This window comes from Gadus macrocephalus, chromosome 16, assembly GCF_031168955.1.
Source record: "Gadus macrocephalus chromosome 16, ASM3116895v1".
Taxonomy (NCBI): Eukaryota; Metazoa; Chordata; class Actinopteri; order Gadiformes; family Gadidae; genus Gadus; species Gadus macrocephalus.
In genome coordinates, this window is record NC_082397.1 from 5,825,413 (window position 1) to 5,846,596 (window position 21,184).

The 21,184-nt window shown below is 44.2% G+C and overlaps 3 protein-coding genes across 3 annotated transcripts; 2 read left to right on the plus strand and 1 right to left on the minus strand.

Annotated features, from left to right (window-relative positions):
- Positions 1-4: 4 nt before the first annotated feature.
- Positions 5-5,299, minus strand: LOC132474864 (V-set and transmembrane domain-containing protein 5). The gene is made up of 4 exons (XM_060075766.1): positions 4,812-5,299; positions 3,046-3,405; positions 1,784-1,927; positions 5-696 (listed from the first exon to the last, which is right to left on the minus strand). The coding sequence occupies exons 1-4, from the start codon at positions 4,885-4,887 to the stop codon at positions 668-670; spliced, it is 609 nt and encodes a 202-aa protein (XP_059931749.1). The 5' UTR covers positions 4,888-5,299; the 3' UTR covers positions 5-667.
- Positions 5,300-6,216: 917 nt separating this feature from the next.
- dcp2 (decapping mRNA 2) lies at positions 6,217-8,870 on the plus strand. Its single transcript, XM_060074877.1, has one exon. It carries the CDS (start codon positions 6,692-6,694, stop codon positions 7,880-7,882), a length of 1,191 nt encoding a protein of 396 aa, XP_059930860.1. The 5' UTR covers positions 6,217-6,691; the 3' UTR covers positions 7,883-8,870.
- Positions 8,871-10,945: 2,075 nt separating this feature from the next.
- Positions 10,946-20,169, plus strand: LOC132474031 (transient receptor potential cation channel subfamily V member 1-like). Its single transcript, XM_060074435.1, has 15 exons — positions 10,946-11,282; positions 11,899-12,053; positions 12,392-12,544; positions 13,299-13,436; positions 13,726-14,030; positions 14,540-14,716; positions 15,136-15,291; positions 15,592-15,687; positions 15,786-15,856; positions 16,359-16,524; positions 17,036-17,102; positions 17,219-17,520; positions 18,070-18,185; positions 18,507-18,619; positions 18,707-20,169. The coding sequence occupies exons 1-15, from the start codon at positions 11,095-11,097 to the stop codon at positions 18,790-18,792; spliced, it is 2,289 nt and encodes a 762-aa protein (XP_059930418.1). The 5' UTR covers positions 10,946-11,094; the 3' UTR covers positions 18,793-20,169.
- The last annotated feature ends 1,015 nt before the right edge of the window (positions 20,170-21,184 follow it).

The following is a 21,184-nucleotide window of genomic DNA, read 5'->3' on the forward strand; positions in this document are numbered from 1 at the left end:
GAGATCAGATAAAGGAACTCCAGCTTTTATCACCGTATCGAAAATGAAGCCAAAACAATGCAGTCTGAAAGTACAAAGTAAAAATACAAAGATGACAAAGGAGGGCAACAGTTGGGTAAAATAAATATACCTCTGTCTCCAGTGAATAACGTACATTCAATCTAGCAGCACCAATCTGGAGAACACAGAGCATGCAGTAAACTAAACTGCAGCCCACAAAGGATTTTTCCGTAATTTTTCCAACGTCCATAATCCTTATCAATCCACAATCGCTGATACTCGGGTCCCCCTATATCCAATAAATTAAATACGTTTGCCTATCATTTTTTCCTTCAGGTATTACAAAGAGGTACATCCGTCCAGCCCGTGGACCAGCTGGGACCAATCAGAGCCCATGTTGTCTCGAAATAATGAGTCCAGTCTGTGTGCAGGTGCACACACCAGCCACACGTCGGGGAAAGGTAGTCTCTGAGGGGTCTGGAGCCAGACAGAGGGTTTCCAAACGGAGCAGGTGGGAGATTCCCCTGAGGCCTGGGTCCTGAGGCTGGGTGGTACCCGTGTCCATGGAGCCGTGGACGGGTCAGCCCATCTGCCCGCCCAGAGCCCCCCCCCCTCCATGGCAGTGAACCTCATGGTTCCTCTGAGACACCACACAGTATGACATCTGTTACAGAGGCTGAAGCTCCGTCTCATTGCCTGTAGACGAGAGAGAGAGAGGGACGATTTGTCAGAATTTGTAAACTGAGGATGTTGTGAAGATGTTGAAGTGAACATGAATTAACCATTATCATTTAGTAATTTAGGATGGGCTTTCATCAAAAACAACTTACGGTGAAGGTAATTACATGACATTAAGGAGAAGGTAGGACACCTTGCTCAGGGAAGGCAGGCAGCAGTTAGAAGCTTTTGGCTGGAATCTGACAACCGAGCCCCTAGACTACCCAGGCCCTATTGGAACTCAAAACACAAAGCGCCTCATCTACTTCATAGCCGTCGTGTTTGTAAGAAATGGAAAAAATATTATGGGGTTATTTTTATGGGACTAGCAAGATCTGTCGGGGATCATGTGGCAGCTGATTTGTCCAATCAAATGCATGTAGAGTATACTGATAGGCAGTCAATTTAAGACCTTCCATCCCACACCAACACTATGTTATGCTGTATCAGTCATCTGTATTTCATGCTTTAAATCCTACACCCCTTCAAGAGAGGACCGCCAAACTAAAGTGTAAAACCATTTCATGAAATAAACGGTTTAATCTATGACATTTTTGCCAGAAATACCGTAACAGCTTTATATTCATTGGGGGGAAAATAAATAATGCATTCTTTGAATAAGCTAATTCCTCCGTGACTCGAGGCTGAACCAAATACTGGCCGATACTCCAAGGCTATACACTTCCTATAAGCAAGAACCACACAGCGGCCATCGGACTCCTGAACAATCACCATTGACCACTTTGATTACTGAAATGTTGCTGTATCCCCGATCTCTATTTACTGTATATTTCATGATACTTTTGAAACTTTTTCATTTATTTATCTTTTTAACTTTATTTTAAGATAAGATCAAATAAAGAAACTTGAAACTAGAAAGATGAAGAAAATGTGTCTCTATACATGTGTAGTTAACATGCTCATATTACATTTATTATGTATTATTTTATATAATTCTTAGGATGTAGTCCACCCTTGGGCTTTCCGTGATCATTTCACTATCCAGAATGTTTGATACTGTGCATGTGATCAATATAACATTGACTCTGATTGCGTTCTGCCTTACCGTTCTGTTCTCGACGCCGTCTGCAGGCCTTGATCTTCTTGTAGGCCCGGTTCAGGAGCCACATGGACAGCATCAGCAGGCCCGCCAGACAGAACAGCACCAGGGCCGAAACGGACAGGTACTGCAGGTCCTCATAGATCACCTCTGGACACAGGCGGACAGGCGGACAGAGGGGTTAAGGTCAGGGTGCCACAGAATGAAACATGAAAATGAACAAATAAAGGATGTGTTCTGTTTTGTTGTTGGATCACTCTCTATTCATAGGTGCATCAATCAGATATAAGGTTGCTTGATTATCACTTACAAAGGAAAATAATGATAATTACTTGTTCAAAGCAGTTCAAAAATTTACTTTTACATTGAGGGTATTTTACAGTAAATACGTTTTTCTGAAATACGTAGCATGGAACAGCATGTATGTAAAAAATAAATACAAATAATAATAAACATACAACAAGGTAAACTATACAAACAGGAAGTGATGTTGACTAACTACAACCAAGTAGTGAATCAAATAATACTAGAAAACACTAGTATAAGGATAGTAAGAAGGGTTGAGAATGATGATGCTTTGAGTGTCACTTTACACTGTCAACTGTCCCAAGAGCCCTTGACCTCGACACTATCTAGTCCAGAGTGATTTTGAGTAGTTGAATGCCTTTACGTCGGCACTTCTAGAGAAAGCGCTGTTGACCAAGCTTCACAGATCTTATCACGCCCACCCAGAGCAAATATGCGTCACCGCGTCACCAGACACACCTTACTGTACGTTCACATTTGGTTCAACTCCGCTCACAGTCACTCCAAGGCCTCCTCTTAATCAAATGTATTCAAATGTATTCAAATTCAAGAAACGCAAACACACTCACACACACACCAAACAACAACAAGCACACTTAAACATTATACATTTACAGACATTTACAAATGTAACATAAATGTACCAACAGTACTAAAGTATGGAGTGACTGACTCCTATACACATAACACACTTTTGAACAGTCTCACCACTGGTTCACACACACACACACACACACACACACACACACACACACACACACACACACACACACACACACACACACACACACACACACACACACACACACACACACACACACACACACACACACACACACACACACGCGAATAGCCTTTTTGGGTTAGAGGGGTGCCTCATCATGATTGCACTTGTGCCTCGCAGCCTCAGCATCTGCTCCCCACCGACACCACCACAACCCCCGACACCACCACTGCCGTACCGTTCACTTTGAGCACGAAGCCGCTGTCCTTGCTGCTGCCCGAGCCTTCTGTGACGGTGAGCACGTAGAAGCCGGCGTCCGCGAGCCGCAGCCGGGCCAGACCCAGCGAGCCGTTGGCGTACGTCTCCACGCGGTCGATGTAGTCCGCCGTGATGTTTGAGAAGGAGCCGCCGCCGCCGCCGCCGCCGACGCCACTGCTGTCGGGCCGCCAGCTGCCGATGCTGCGGCTGACGGCGCCGGACATGAAGGTCCACTGGAGGGTGGGCACACCCTGGCAGGTCACCCGCACCGAGAAGAGCACGTCCTCCTGCACCGAGCGAGTCATGCTCCGCTGGGGGGAGGCCACGGAGATGGCTCCGGCTGGGGACGGGTGAGGAGGGGGAGAGAGAGACAGGCAGGTTGAGTGAGGGGAGGGGAAAGAGAGAGAATGGGGAAGGAGAGAGGAAGAGAGAAAGAAGGGGGGGAGGGTAGAGGGGGGAGAAGAAAGATAGGGGAACGGCAAGAGGGGTTGAGAGAGAGAGGTGACGGGGAGAGAGATAAAGAGAGCCAGGAGAGAGAGGTAGGGCGTGGTAAAACAAGGTCAACTCATGCTATAGAATTTGCAACATGGAACTTTGTAAATTGCTTTTCACTATATCGAGTTACAGAGTACAGTGCAGTGTAATACAAAAGATACAAGAGCATCTCTAGAGAAAAAAAAAAGAGAAAGCACTTTTAGATCATAGGTTAGAATTATATTACTGTGGTTCCAAGTTAAAGTATAACCCCATTCTACCAAGGTTACGTGCGCTGCCATAAAAACACATTAAAGCATAAACAAACCCATTCCACCTCTCCGATCTCGAGACAGTAATGTTGGTTCACATTAGACTGTCCTGCCAATGGCAGCCAGGATGAATATGATTCTACCATGTGGTGTTTTTTTTTGTATCTAGGGATAATAAGATTCTACCTGGTCTTTACCTGGCAGTGTTGTGTGCTATGTCCCCAATCGTTACTTATGGGGTAGAAGGGGTAAGTTGGGGTCTTACAGTAGTTGTTGGTTGAACAGGTTTGTCCAGAACACAGTTTGTGTGTGTGTGTGTGTGTGTGTGTGTGTGTGTGTGTGTGTGTGTGTGTGTGTGTGTGTGTGTGTGTGTGTGTGAAACCACACGTTAGGGGTAGAACTGGCCGAACAGGCTGCTGGGAAGTTTTGGTCGGGGCTCAGCCGTTGGCTTGCCTCACATAGTTTCCAGAGCTCTACTCTCCACTGACTCCGCACCTCTACTCTATACTCTCCAGCATGTCTGGATGTGACACACCTGGGTTTAGGAGGAGGAGGAGGAGGAGGAGGTGGTGGAGGCTGTAGGTGGAGGGGCAGGTGTGTTTGCCAAAGAAGCATGAGGAAAGAATTTCCCAACTAAATAATTCACATGACTTGACAGACAAAATGGCTGAGTGATAAGTTAGGATTACGAACAAAGGAACAGTGAGTCCGAAACACAATTAGTAGTTTAAAACTTGTGCTAAGGGCAGGAGGTATGGGGGTGGGGGCAATTACAAACACAAGGTGAGGGACTCTGTTCAGGTAAGTAAACAAGGACATGCCCTTTCAGTTACACAAGCACAGCTTTCGAACCCCAACACACACACACACACATTATATTGAACTCCCACACACATAGAAACTCCAGCACTATAGGACAATGGCCAGGTCCCCTGGCAGAGGTGCGTGTGTTTGTGCCCCCGTGTGCGTGTGTGTGCCCATGTGTGCGTGTGTATCGTACCTATATGGATCACATACAACGTGATGCAGAGAACCAACCAAATGTCCTGTAGTTCCAACAGTCTTAGATTGCACATTAGGAGTCCAGATCCATGAGTCCAAGCTGGAATGAAAAAGCTCTCCAGGGTTCCTTGGCATTCCAGAGCATTCCTTTCCCTCTGGTTCCCTCCAGGGAAAGAGGGAATGTCTATTTTCCACTCTGCATGTTATTTTTCATATTTCCTTTCCTGGGTAAGCAGAGTGTGTTGGTTGTTCTGGATGTGTGTGTGTGTGCGTCCGGTGGTGTCAAGTCTTCTTTCCCTCCCTTTCTCTGTCGGTTCGCCGGTCTCTGAGCTGTCACACATGCCTGCGCACGTCAGAGGAGCTCAGCCTGCACCTATCCGACAGGTTCCGCTAGGGTATGGTCTACGGAAACGCGTCGACAAAGACAGAAGTTTCATGAGCGCTGGCCGCACACGCGAGCGCACCCGCAGACACACACACGCAAGCGCGCGCGCTCATATTTCTAAACAGGGCTCTCTGACTTGATTATGTTTGGCCATGGGCCTACCCGGTCAAACGTGAAAGACAGGATGAGTGATTAAGAAAGCTGATAAAAAAGACCCGCCATAACTGGGTTAGGCCTTGAACCCACCTGCACATATATGTATATACATTTTTGTTTTCTTATTTTCTTATTTAGTGCTCAGCGGCCATGGTTCATTCGGAAGTTGTAAAGTCAGTTTGACAACTAATGACTTCAAACTTTAAGAAGAGACAATATTCGAGGAGATTGCATTTAGTCCGTTTCAGTCAGTTTACTTTTCGGTTCGTACGCAGTACCCATGACATTATTTAAACAAATACGATATTTATGGATTTGAAAGAGGTTTTTCGATTGAAGCTTTCAAAATGTTGTTTTTTCATTTTTTTATGTACAGGACTGACGCATAGGGTGGGAGTGTCTCAACCACTCCAGTTTGTACTTCAATACATTTGTTTTGGTTTTCACCAGCAATATAGCGCCATCTATCGCTGTTATATTTGTAATATTTTGGAACCGTTTTTTTAATATATATATATATATATATATATATTAAAACCATCAAATCAATAAAAACACGTTTTCAAAGATTGAAATAATTTAACATAGTCATATACATTTATTAGTCCAGCCTACTCGTTTATATTGGCCCAGAATAGTCAAGTCACGTTGCTTGATCTTTTGAAAATAACCATTGCATTATCAAAATATCCGAAATTGGAGGCATTGTAAAACACGCCACCTTAGAATACGAGTAATCTTAGAGGTCAGGACTAAAATGTATAAATACATTTAAAAATCACGACATTAGTTAGAACATCAGGAATAAACTGATTCGCCTTCAGGATAAAATAGCGCCTGCGTTCGCACAAATTCAGACGGAAGTAAATACGCTCTTATTGTGAAACGGTCCGACCGGATGTCCCTATTTTATTTCTTTGTGATCAATTTTAATTCCGGTTTCGCAGCTTGCTCGGAAAAGGATATATCCGACTGTTATTCAAAAGTTAAGTTTGCCTTTAGGTTATATAACACATTTCCACATATCCGAATCAGCTATCGCTATTTATTTCATGCCAAGTATTCGCTTTATTCGGGTGTAGAACCGCGAAAAGATGAAGTGCTCTTTTTAAACTTGTGTCTTGGCTTGATACTGCAGCATAAACACAAGATGGATTATAGCACGTACACTGCCATTTACTGTTGTGCTCAAGGTTGACTTCTGAAAGTAGTTTCACTTAACGCAAAGCAAAAAAGTGCAAGGGAAAAAAACGTAGACAACAATAGGACCCCTTGCCCTAATCGTAGAATTGGTATACCGCATTATCATCCATATTTAAGAAGAACTAAACGTGGGGATGTTTTTAAACTACATGGATACGAAGAGGGTAGACATTCCCTCCAGTCTATTGGACGACCTTTGCAGTCGGTTTATCCTCCACATACCAAGTGAGGAGAGGGACAATGCAATCCGGGTGTGCTTTCAGATTGAGCTGGCTCACTGGTTCTACCTGGACTTCTGTATGCAGAACACACCTGGACTGCCCCAGTGCGGGATCAGGGACTTCGCCAAAGCCGTCTTCCATCATTGTCCGTTTCTCCTGCCCAAAGGAGAGGACGTGCAGAAAGTTATAGAACAATGGAAGGAATACAAGATGGGTGTCCCTACGTACGGTGCCATTATTTTAGACGAATCCCAGGAAAACGTATTGCTTGTTCAGGGCTATTTGGCCAAGTCCGGCTGGGGCTTCCCGAAGGGAAAGGTCAACGAGGACGAGGCTCCTCACGACTGTGCGGTCCGTGAGGTGATGGAAGAGACAGGGTTTGACATAAAGGATCGCATCTGCAAGGACCGGTACATCGAGCAGAAGATCACTGACCAGTTGGCACGGCTGTACATCATCACCGGTGTGTCGAAAGACACCAAGTTCAACCCTAAAACCCGGAAGGAGATACGCAACATCGAGTGGTTCGCCATCGAGAAGCTCCCATGTCACAGGAACGACATGACCCCGAAGTCTAAGCTGGGCCTGGCCCCCAACCGGTTCTTCATGGTCATCCCCTTCATACGTCCGCTCCGGGAGCGTCTCGTCAGGCTAAAAGAAGAGTCCACAGACTGTGACGAGGACTTGGGCAAAGCTCTGGACAACTCCCGCTCAAAGTCCAAGTGGGTCCCGGGCGCCGAGGCGTCTCCCGGGGAGGGCTGGGGAGGGCGGCACAAGGGTCAGAGGTCGGTGGGACAGCTGAGCGCACATGATCCGAGCGATGTTCTGAAAGCCAAGAGCCCCAATCTAAAGGGAAGTGGGAGGAAAGGCGTCCAGGAGGCCGCAAACGCCGGGGTGGCGAACCACCAGCTGACCGCCGCCGTCGCCAAGGAGGAGAGGAAGCTCCAGCCCCGGAAGCTGTCTGAGAGCTTCGGGAAGGTAGAGTCTCCTGGTGGTGGTGGTGGTGTTGGTTACACCAGAGACTGTGAGGTCCTCCTCTCCTCCAGGGCATTCCTCACCTTCAAACTGGACCGTGACGCCATCATGGCCTGCTTTGAATTGTGAGAAAAGGCAACATTTTTTAATGTCACTGTCGTCTCCTGTTCCTCCGTTGGGTTTTTAATGTTTATCCCTGAATGTATTTTTTTTCTTTTTTTTGCATATATGATTTTTATGATTGTTGTACACATTTACATATGGCAGCCAAGAAGAAACATGATATTCGTGTAGCAAATCCTCTTTTCCCGTCCGGAGGAAGCTAGGCGGCTACCGCAGGCACATACACCTCCCTGAGACCTAGGCAGAGGCCATCATTCCCTTCGATGGAAGGTTAAAACACCCAACCATAGCAATCTGTCCATTCTGTTGCTCAGCTGGACTTTTTAAAAATGTTTTCTTTTGTGCTGAAAGATCCAAGTGATGAGACTGAAATGGATGTGTTTTTTTCAGGCGGCTTTTGTCAGATTGTATATCAGGTGTTGACTTAAACGCACCAACTTAGACATTTCCTTGTTGCTACTTGCTAATCCTCTGTAGGTCCATCCTTAAGTTTTTCTTGCTACGTGCTATATGCTCTGTGAAAGTGCTGTACATCACCACGAGGAGAATGTCTGTTTGATAGGAACCACAGGCACTGTTGAAGAGTGTTGAATTTAGAAAAACTTAAATGTTCAAGTAAACGTACTCCGAGGAGAAATGTATTTCTTTTCCAGATCTATATATTTTTTACTATTGCAAAACATACTATTACAAAACAACAACCCAAATTCAGACTGCATTTTCTTCCTTCGTCCATTTTCAAAATATGTATGTATCAAAAGACCATTCAATGCATTTTCATATTCGACTTCAAATTTCTAATGGACAATTTACATCTTAATATAAACTATCCAATATATTGAAATGTCATATTTTTTCCACTGTTCATTTTTACTGGGTTACCCTGTTGCAGTGGGATCATTGTGATTTTAATCTAATGTATTTTGAAATGATGAAATTCTGAAAAAATCAGAACAAATTAAATGAAAAAAATAAAACCCATTAAATCTCCACATTACACGTTTCTGTTGAGCTTCTTTGTAATTCATGTTATTCGAATAGATTATATTTGCGAATCCCACTTTGTTTTGACTTAATTGTGGCCACAGGGAAGTGAATCTATCAGAACCATGACTCAATCTATACACAATTGAATAAAAACAAAGAAGGGACAGCAGACATTGCTGATACAGCTTTAATAAACGAGTCTTGAACATGTTGATTAAAGGGATGGGATGTAACAAAACATTACACACTAGAGGGCAGCAAACTATACAACATCATAGGTTACAGTGAGATCATCATCAGGGGTTGGCAACCCGCGCTGGCAGCATTCTGCCCTTTGGCCAAAAAAACAAAAAAAAACATTTATGGGATTCATTTACCTATGATTGTTGTAGGCCAAAAGTCAACCATACATTATACATTTGTAAAAATATGTTTGTGTATGGCATGAAAAATGTTTTTTTCAGCATAAAATGTGCATCGAGAGACTATCCTGGCGCCTATTTTCTGAGCGGGTAGCTTGCCAAAATCCCTTAGCTATATGGATCCAAAGAAGGCAAAACATATATAAGCTGAAAACAACATCATACAGCCCTGATATTCAGAAGCTCTGCAATGAAATTCAGAAAAAAAAAATCCCATGAAACTGAACGAGAAAGGTAGGGGGTGTTATCTCATTCATTATAGCGAGTTGTAACCCTGAGTTAATATTGTTTTTTGCCCATGCAGGCCCCTCGTGTTGCTGGGAATCAATGCAACAAGGCTACTTTCAATTGTCACAATTCAATTGTATGAAATGTTTACCAGTGTTTTTATTTTTAAGAAGGGTTAGGCTGATATTTTCTATGATATTCATTTCATTTGCACAATCAAGGATTGAAGAGCTAGGCCTACTAAATAACAGGTTTTCATTAATATAAAAACCTGATAGTTGAATTTTCCTGCATTCCTCTCTCATTTCTTGTTAGATGTAACATCCACTCAAATGCTTGTTTTGTAGCCAATGTGTTATTGCAATTGCATGTATTCGTTGTTTAAATCCAATTTGTGTATGCCTATACAGGCTATAAAATAGATAAAGTAGCTAAATAGCCTATTACAACAAATATGCGGCCCCATTCAGCTATCCACACCCCATTTCGAACCAAAACTGGCCCTTTACAAAGGAAAGGTTGGTTGCCGACCCCTGATCTAGATTAACTGAAGACAGGATGCCTTGTTTTGAGTAAAGTAGTTGATGGACTTGAATGCATTACTGACAAACTGTGACACTGAGAGAGAAAGTTGCTCCTGATTTATATTATTAATCATACTATTTATAGGAAACAGACACAGGGAAGTAATTTTCTCGCACTGGCTTCGGTTTATTCGGTTTATAGATTATTTATATTATATATACTGTACTGTACTGCATTCTTTCCATCTAATGGTAATGGTATTTCTTACTGTATACATTTTGTTTAGGTCTACAGTTTGTTGCATAGTGCAATATGCTGTTTTAATCTCTATCGTAAAATACATTTAATATCAAAAGGTGATGCATCTGATCTCCCTTTAAAGAACCATAACCTTAATTTTCAAAGCTGGGTTCAGCTTTCACATATAATTGATTCATCTCAATTGGTAGGTCAAGCAAGACTTATTCTTACTGAGACTACACATATTTGATAAATAGCATTAACCCAGCAAGGATTTATTCTGATTGAACGTGTTTCTTCAATAACTTTTGTGAGAATTTATCTTGCAAAGTAATTTATACAAAACCCACTCCACCATCCTCCATGAGGTTTCAGAAGACAGGTAAGTGCAAATGTTGTTAGGTTATGCATGTGTGTGTGTGTGCATGTGTGTGTGTTTATGTGTGTATCTCAACAGAGGAAGCCTGGCTATGACACATAACAACAATTTTCCGAAAGGGGAACCAAACCACTAACCTGGCTTGTTTGGTTGGTGGAGATCTAATCATCTCTGGGGGGGACTTGTCTTACAACCCTGTTGTCAACAATATGTGGTTTGGAAGTTGGGGTGGGGTAGGGACTGAGGGGGAGTGGCCTAACCATGGCAACCTACATCTGCCTACAGCAGCAGAACTCCTCCCATGCGATCACTCTTTACCTGCACGGCTTCGCAGAGCACCCACAACCCCGCAGACACCTTGCTTTGTCTCAGAGGTGTGCAGAGTCAATCAATATTTCAAGGGAAGAAGACACTTTGAGCTTCAGAACCAACACACGATGAGCAAGACACCGGTAGACGGAGACAGGCCCGAACCTGGGTCAGACCAAACTGTGGAACTGGAAGATTTGGATCCAGGGAACGACGAGCTGAGGAGTCCGAGGGGATTGGATTGGCTGCTCATGAAAGACAAGCCGGTTGGAAGCCCTTCCCCCATGGACACCACCGTGGTGGCCGTCACCATAGGGTATGTCTACCTGTTGTTTACCTGAACAAACTGTTCTTGTTCACCTGTGTTCAACTACTGAGCCGTAGCCCAGCCTGAAGGAGCAGTGGGTTGTTGTATTAAGGTGAAATAGACATTGTCTACTTTTATCACATCTTTGAACTGCCAGGTGTCAGGTAACCAGGGTGACGCGTTTATGGCAAACATGTTTCTGCTTGTGGTGATTGTAGCTGCAATCGTTGACCCGAGGGAGAAATATCATGTTACGACGCTCAAAATACAGAATATATAATAACCAGCAAACTGATCACACGAAGGAATGCCCAACAATGAGAAATCATGAAATCGTGTTTGGATCCAGCTGCCCTTGAACATATTTCTAGCACTAATACAGTCTTGGTTAAAAGAACAAAGTCAATTTCCTATTACACATCGGACTAGCTCTAGTGGTCAGGATGTTTCAATCCCAGCAAAAAGGTTCTGTGTTTGAATGCTGGCCGGCCTCTTGAGAAGATGGGTAACCTGTTCACAATACGGCGCGTGTGTAAATAAAAGAGCAAAAAGTCTCTTTTGATGAAAGTGTCTGCTCAATGACTAAACAGTGTGTTGTTGTTGTTGTTGTTGTCCCACATGGCAGAGAGGAGTTCAGCGCGTTGGAACATGCGTTCAGTGGAAAGTTTACCCGGAGTAAGGTGTTTGAGGCTGCTTCCAGAGGAGACCCTGGCCCCCTAAGGGGCCTGCAGGATTTCCTGCAGCTCCACCATCTGAAGCTCACCAGCCCAGAGTACATAGGCAAGTATGGAGGAGGTGTATCCGTCTGCCGTATTCCCAGGTGGGGAGCAAGGGCTTGGTGGGTAGTTATGTCCCTAGCAACCTGGGCGGTGTTTTCTTACTATATAGCATTCATTTAGCTGACACAGTAATGGCTGGTGCCTTCATCTGGAGGTAAACAACATCATCACGAGATGATGATAATGCAGGTAGGGACATCTAACTCTAGTACAGGTCTTATTCTGACATCTGGGACAGAACCTTTTGACTATCCTGCCGCTTGGCCTCTTCTGAGATGATGTCACATGAAGGATCAGCATGTAGAATGTGTGTCTCGTGATGATGTTGTTTACCTCCAGATGAAGGCAATGGTAAAACAGCCCTTCTGAAAGCCCTTCTAAACCTGAACGACGGAAAAAACGACACCATTCAAGTCCTGCTCGACACATCTGAGAAAAGTGGAGACCTGAAAGAATTTGTCAACGCGGCTTACAACGATGAGCACTTCAAAGGTTGGTCACTCTCAGGTCCCCTCCTCGAAACCCCAAGCAGGGCCCTAAACCTTTAAGTGGGTTTGACCCTTGGGGGGAAAGAGCAAAGAAACAATACTAAGCAGGTGATCACAGTTACGGACTCACTGTGGTGCGTTTTTTTGTCGGTTGTTTTTGAACACACGAAAAACCCAAACTATGTAAGGTTTCAACTCAATCAGCCGATTCAGCTGAAGGCAGCTGCTCTCAGTCTGAAATGCAGGTGAACATTTGATATGTACATACAATGACTATCCTAGAGAAATGGGTGCACAATTATCGCTCAACTGAACATGAATCTTGAATTGAATTGAATGATCTAAGCAACGCCCTCCCACACGCAAGCACATACAAACACACTGCTGAGTAAGTTAATGCAAACAGAAAGGTGGCGGAAAGCTATTTTTTAAGAGCTTCAAACTGGGCCTGTGTTGAAGTCACAGGACTGTGCATGTAGACACACAAAAAGCAACATTCAGGGGACTTTCCAATGCTAATGTCAGCACTGTCCTGGCTGATCAGCAAAGCAGTGGGTCCAGTGACTCAACCTCAATCGAGATACAGACATCAGAATAGGGCTCGCGATACAGGCCCATACGCATCACAATTTATCAAATCACATAATTTGTGTCACCCCCAAATATCCTATTTTGCTTGGAAATACGTCCAATTGTTATTTCCAATCCACACATGAATATCACACAACCTGTGTCTCCTCCTGCACCTCCTCTCCCAGGCCAGACGGCCCTGCATGTGGCCATCGAGCGGCGGAGCTTCGATCAGGTGAAGCTCCTGGTGGAGAAAGGAGCAGATGTGCAGGCCAAAGCAAATGGAGCCTTCTTCCAGCTCAATTCAAAACGGGGCTTTTATTTTGGTGAGAGCAACCAAATATTTATATTTCTAAAGCTACACAAATGTTGGGTTTATTTACTTGACAAATGAGAAAAATGAATAAGTAACTATCAAAATGGAAATTGATACATTTTCTGCCAATAGACATTGTTTCTGCTAAGAGAAATTGTTTCAGAACCGATATAAAAATGAACGTGAAAAAAAAAGTGAGGAATAAGAATAGCCTTTTGACCCTTGCCAAACCCACAGCAGACAAATTGCTCTTAAACGTTAAACTCGCCTGTCTGACTCTAAAAATGTGTTTCAAACAGGTGAGCTCCCCCTCTCATTGGCAGCCTGCACCAACCAATTAGAGGTGGTCTCCTTCCTCATGGAGAACCAGTACAGGTGTGCTGACAGCCGGGACCACGACTCCCTGGGCAACACAGTGCTTCACGCCCTGGTGGTCATCGCCGACAACACCGTAGAAAACACAGAGTTCATCGTGCGGATGTACGACGAGGTGCTCATCCGGGACACCAGGCTGGCCCTGAAAGGAGAAGTCTCCCTGGAGGCAATCGAGAACAAACATGGCCTGACACCGCTGAAGCTGGCCGCCAAGCTGGGGAAGATAGGGGTACGGTTGGTTCTTCACAGACGGTTAGGGCCGGGGCACATGAAATAGGCTTGGTGTAAGGTAAGGGTGAGAGATAGGATTTGGGTTGGAAATCTGGTTAAAGTTAGGATTAGAGATAGTGCAAGGGTTATTTTCGTTAGGTTCAAGGGTTTGGTTTCTGATTCTAAGGTTTGGTTTAAGGATTAGGGTTTCCTATTTGTGTTAGGTTTCAGGGTGTGATTTTTGATTGAATGGTTTGGTATTAGTATCGAGATTGTGTTGGGTTCAGGGTTAGAGATAGTTTTAGGGTAAGAGATAGTATTAGGGTTTATGTTCGATTCCTATCTTGAACATCTCATCGCTCCACCGGTTGTTCAGTTCTCCAGACATACCTCATCTTTCTTTGTGAGACATTAAACCTCCACTGGCTAGATCGAAGAGTTGTAGGACTGGTCTTGTGTGGGGCCGAGTATGATTCAGCCTTGTCTCATCTAACGTCGCTCATGCCTCCTTTGTTCTTTGCTATGCAGCTGTTCAGGTATTTGGTGCAGCGGGAGTTCACAGACGAAGGGACCAAGGGGCTGTCCCGGAAGTTCACTGATTGGATCTACGGGCCCATCCACTCCTCGCTGTACGACATGACCTCCATCGACACCAGCGAGGAGAACTCAGTCCTGGAGATCATTGTCTTTGGGAATGCCATCCAGGTACGGAGGGAAGGTGTTGAGGTGTTCTCCTAACCGTTTTAAATACTTGGCAGGATGGTGGTAGTGATCCACTGAATAGGTTCTGTGAGATGAGTCTCTCCTTGCTATTAACAGAAGAAGCTCCGCTGGTCCATTGTTTTTCCAGTGGATTTATCTTTGTACTAAGTTAGTGGTCTGTCTACTTTTTGAGATCACACATATCAATGATGTAAGGGATTCAATATGTTTGACTTTTGCATGCCTTTTTGTGCACTTATCCTACCTTCAAAATGCTTTTTTGAAGGTAGGATCCTTTATCCTACCTTCATCCTTTATCCATTATCCTGAAATACTTTCAGGATAATGTGAAAGTGGATTGTAGATGTAGGGCAATATGTTTCTGGTGTTGTTGCTGACTGAATATCAACCTATGAACTCAGAACCGTCAGGAGATGCTGCAGGTGGAGCCTCTACACAGCCTGCTGGAGGAGAAGTGGGAAAGGTTCGCCCAAAAGTTCTTCCTGGTCAACTTCCTGGTATATCTGGTGTACCTGGGTGTCTTCACCACTGTCGCCTTCTACAGGAAGGAAGGGCAGGTGAGACGGACACCATTACCCATGTTAATCTTAATGTAACGTTTCCATTTAGATGTTCTTCTTTCATGAAAAGTACCTTTACAAGTGAGCTTGAGAATAATCAGAGCAATCCAATCAAAATATGGAAGTAGCTGCAGAAAAACCCAAGAGCTGCATGATCTAGTTCCTTAAAAAGGCAGAGTATCTAAAGGATTTAGAGAACAACAATCCTGTGGATCAAAGGTAGAACCTCTGATCCACAAAGTACTTTCTAAAGTCCTGAGGAACTGTAGTGAAGCTCCCTCACCTTGTCGCTTGCAGCCTCCGTTCCCCGTGGAGAACACCCCTCTGGACTGGTTTCGCTGTATCGGGGAGCTGGTCAGTGTGCTGGGGGCAGTCTACTTCTTCATCAAAGCGGTGAGAAGTGTATTCACACAGCCTGGTTCAGTATTCTGCAGGACTGAATTCTAGAAAAAAGTAACGGCAACTCTCAAACTTATTCACCCGACCCACAGATAGTTGATTTCAAGAGGAAACCACCACGCATCAAATCCATGTACATCGATGGATTCAATGAAATATCCTTGTGAGTATCCAAGAAGGAAATGCTCACAATGCAGCAGGTGAAAGCAACATGATGTTACATTGATGTAAATGATTATTCATTAGCAGTCACATAGTTGATAAGGTAGTTTGAGATTGATGCAGTATTGTGTGTGATTCCTGCCGAGACATGTGTGGAAGAGCGAGAGGGAGGCAAGGTGAGGGTTAGGCTATGATTAGGCTATGATTGTGCTATGGTTCAGGTACAAGTTTAGAGTTAGTGGTTAACTGTTGAAAGAGTTAGGTCGAAAGAGTGAATGTTGGTTTAGTGGTAAGACTTAAGTTGGTTTGGTTAGGCTTAAGTTAGTTGTACATTGCGACTCATGTTGTCGACATTTTCGACTCACATTTTTCAAGTTGGCCAACATTGAAGCAGACAAGCATGGGGAACTCAAGAGTGAGAGTTGGTCTCAAAGGTTGGGTTAGGATCTGGGAGATAATCCAGTCAATGTCACATTCCTGTTCTGCTGGATTGTCTCCGATAGCTTCCTGCAGGCCTCACTTCTCCTAGTGTGCACCGTCTTGTATGCGTTCGGGTGGAGGGCGTATGTGGGCCCCTTGGTACTGTCTCTGGCCCTGGCCTGGATCAACCTCCTCTACTTCACTCGGGGCTCCAAGCGCATGGGCATGTACAACGTCATGATACAACGGGTGAGTTGAATTCATTCTGATGTCAGGGTTAAAAAACATTAGACACCACGGTTGGGCTGGTCCCTTGGGCTGGAGGTTGAGGTGCTGCAAACGTATTGCCACTGTGGACCTCGATGGGAAAGTATTTTTGAGGTAAATAGGAAATATATGATTGCAACTCATCCCAAATACAAATACACATGAATGGATCTTCAGCTGCTGATTAGAGCAGTGTAAAATCCAACTATTTCCACAATAGTCTGTACCAAGTATCCCAGCCACCCTCACACCCTTCTCGCTTCAGATCTCTGTTTTATTGCACACTGGGAGGTCACTCCAGGGCCACATTGGTTTCAGAAATACTGACTGCGGCAACATGCTGCTAGATTCAGAACATGAATGTTTAGAGGGAGGATTATCTCCGTTATCAGAGTTAAGAGATGTTAAGAGGCTATGAGGCTATTGCTATGATGGAGAGTTAGACAAATAACCTTAACCTGGCTTTAATGACCATCTTATTGATTCTTTGCAGATCATATTAAGCGATATCATTTGCTTTCTATTTGTCTATGTGGTCTTTCTCTTTGGATTTTCTGCCGGTAAGAACATTTGACTTAAATGTCACTGTACACTCACATATTAAGCACACATTAATGACATTTAACGGGAAAAAAGCATCTGGTCAAAGAAAATAAATGCCTTATTGTCTCAACAGCGGTGGTGGCCCTCATAGAGGAGAACCCCCCCGGTCACGAGCAGAGCCGTTCCCGGGCGTTCGTGTGCCGGAAACCGACGTACAACAACATCCGCTTCACGGCACTGGAGCTGTTCAAGTTCACCATCGGCATGGGAGACCTGGAGTTCACGGACAACGTGCAGTACATCGAGGTGTTCTACATCCTGCTCATCAGCTACATCGTGCTCACCTACATCCTGCTGCTCAACATGCTCATCGCCCTGATGAGTGACACCGTGGAGAGGGTGTCCCGGGAGAGCGAGAGCATCTGGAGACTGCAGGTAGGACCGGTCCTCCAAGCAGGTCTCGGTGGGAGGAAAAGGTCATGTTTGTTTTCTCTGTGAACCCTGGAATCACCACGTGACGTGAGGTTGTCAAAAGTCTTTCTTGAGTGAAAATAAATCTTCATTCTGAAGGGTTACCTAAAAGGAAGAGCAATTGCTAAATATATATATACAGTATATATACAATATATATAGTATAGATGCAATATATATAATCACCTAGATGGTGTCGAGGTTAATGGTTGTGGTAGAACAACAGGATGTTAAAGTCACAACCGTGAACTAACTGAACGACTTAGCAGTCGCTTTTGTCTAAATTGTCTTACAGTGAATCCAGATACATTTTATTAAGGAGCAGGTAGGGCAAGGTTAGGGCAACTTACCTGATGGATACCTACAGGTTGAATGAAAAACCAGAAGCATTCGGCTGGGGGTCAAACCCCCTAACCACCAATAGACCTTCATGGCCCAGGGTAGGAGATCCTAACACCACTAGCCAGTGCTCCGGGGGTTGAAGGTGTGCCACGGCTGTATGTGGTCCCACAGAGGTCTCTGACCATCCTGGACCTGGAGAGAGCACTGCCCCGTTGCCTGAGGGACAGGCTGCAATCCGGCATGATGAAGACCCTGTGTTTGCCCACCGGAAATCGGACATGCTTCAGGTGAGTCACCACAGCAAGGTCATCGGACGAGAGGTCTGAACATCAAAACACACAGTTGCGTCTGACATATATATATTTTTGGGACTTTTTGTGCACTCAAGTACAGGTGAGTGAGAGACATAGTTAAGACGGTTAAAGTGACGGAATCAATTCGGACTTGGTGATCCGGTTTTGTTATGGTTTCAGTTATGTGTCCACTAGGTCGCAACCCAATTTAGGTCCCAACCTATAGCTGCTCTACATGGTTTCTATGTTAATGGAATGAGCCACCCCCACATAGTTTCTTTGGGTAAATCATTGTTTGATATTCCCATTTTTAAGGGTGGAGGAGGTAAACTGGAAAAAATGGCGGTCGAATCTGGGCATCTTGAAGGAGGAAGAGCCAGAGCTGGAGATGGAACCAGATATCTTGATGATCAGCCCCCGACAAAAACGTATGGATTCACTAACAAATCTGTGGTTTGAGCAATTTAAAATCAATCAACTCAAAGAATAACTTGGTGCCTGTGTTCTTCTTCCAGGGCGTATATGGAACATGGGTCCACTCTTCTCCATGGCTCGTGGCAGAAGATCTGGAAGATCTGATCCCCAACACACCGTCATCTGACCTCCTCTACCGTCAACTGTGCAGAAGCTCCTAGATTTTCAGCACAGTTTCTCTCAAAACTGGATCCTGACAGTGAACCTGAGTAAAACCAAAACAAGGATACTTGACAAAAGACCCAGCCTCCAAATAGACATGCCACGGGACACTGTTACTCTGAGGCAAACAAAAAACTATACCTACCTCGGCTCGGCATCAACATGAACACCACAGGATATTGCAATAAAGCTGTGAATGACCTGAAAGACAAGGCAAGGAGGGCCTTTTATGCCATAAAAAGAAACATCAAACTAGTCACCCCAATTAGGATCTGGCTCAAAATATTTGATGCAGTTATAGCGCCCAATGCATTCTATGGCTGAACCCTCTATGCAGAATTCTGCAAGTCTATCCTAAAGAGTCCAAAGAGGAGGTGAACTGGGAAAAATGGTCAACGAATTTCGGCATCTTGAAGGAGGAAGAGCCAGAGCTGGAGGGGGAACTGGATCCCTTGTTGATCACTGCCCAACTAAAACTTATGAATTCACTAACACATCTGTGCTTTGAGCAATTGACACAAGAAATAACTTGTTGGCCGTGTTCTTCTTCCAGGACTTTTTTGGAATATAAGCCCATTTTTCGACAAGGTTACTTCCAGAAAATATGGAAGATCTGAGGCCCAATATACCGTCATTTGACCTCCTCAACCACCTACTGTCTGCTCCTGAAACACCTCAAAGGCTGTTCTTTAACTTACTCATCATCCTTAACTTAACACCTGCCCTTAGCTTAGCTCATTACCTTTTACCTAACATCTTACCGTCTCGCCCTGAACTTAACTCTCCATTTCCTTAACTAAACATCTCGCAGCCTGTCCCTTTCACTCTGGGACTGGGAGGTGGGACAATTAGGTCCTTTTGGAAACCTTTCGGAACCTAGGTTGTTAGAAATAGTTAGAAATAGTTAGAAAATAAATAAAACCATGGTCTGAATGGAGGACATTATAAGGAAATGGAAGGTTATATAGGTTTTGATTGGAGAAAATATAAAATCCTACCTTTCCAAGTAGTAGCACACGTTTTTGCAAACATGTGTAAACTTAAATGAAAACAATGAGCAAGACTCTCTTTTAAAGCATTTTGATCGTGATTTATCAAATGATTGTGATTTCTTCCTGATTCAATATTGATTTGAAATGCATAGGTTGTCTCCTCTTTTTTTTATTTGAAAACTGCATTACTTTCTATAACTCAATGCCGACAAAAAAAGCATTAATTTTATGAGACTGTTCTTTTTAGCTTGTTTTTAAGATGTCACCTATTTGTATCTCAATTTATGTCAATCAATTTATGCTGGTTGTGTTCACTTTTTGCCTAAAGTGAATGAATATTGTTGAAATCACTTTTATAGCATTAACTGTTTTTATTGAAGATCGGGCAATTGCATACAAATATTTTTGATTTCCTGTTGATTATTCTTTGCTATCATTGCAAATCACAATTAATTGGTTAGATTAGCCTACAATATCCATCGATTCAACTAGGATAACATAGTGCAATCATACACATATAGTGGATATGGTCATGAACACCCAATAAAGCCCTGAAAATTTGGCCAAAAAATAACTGGGGACAACGACTCTGTATGGCTTTTATTTTTACTCTAGTCACATCTTCACAATTTATTTTCACAGGCATTACTGAAGACCAGATGACTCATGTTCACCACCATAAAACAAGCAATATTTCAAAATAAAAGCCCCCAAAGTCCTTTCAGGGACCGGGGTGGTTCAAAATGAAGGGCGCTTGTGGAGCATTTCCCCCGGATCGGTTCAGTTCGCAAAGGTGCGGCACGGATCGTGTTTCCACCGCCAAAAGTGGGCGTGACCCAGACTGAGCTGTATTGAGTCGTACTCGTCTCGCAGTACTCCTTCGTTGGGGGTACTGAGACGCCTGAAAGGGTGCCGGCAAGTTCAAGCTACACACGCGCTCCGTTGATTGGTCGACAGAATCGCACTTCCGTGCGACGGGGATAATAACAAACAAACACATTATCCGCGGGTTAAAACGCCGAAAGCTTCATTTATTGAAAAAGATGTTGCGCAAAAGTTTGCCGTCCTTCTTGGACGTCCTACATAGTTGATATTTGTTCATTGTGCGCAGTCTTTTTCCTTGGATTTATTAGCAGGCCACACTGTCGGGCTGCTATGAGGTCACAATGCTAGCGTAGCTGCCGCGTCTATCGCCATCCGGCTTAAACCCCCCCATACCATAAGGGTACTGTCTGTGATGGAAGCGCGAGCCATAACTGAGCTGCGCCGAACCGCACCTTCACTACTCCACCAAGCTGCACCGAACTGACCCGCACCCTCTGGTGGCAATGCGCCATTGGTCACTTTGGTCAGTGAGCAGACGGC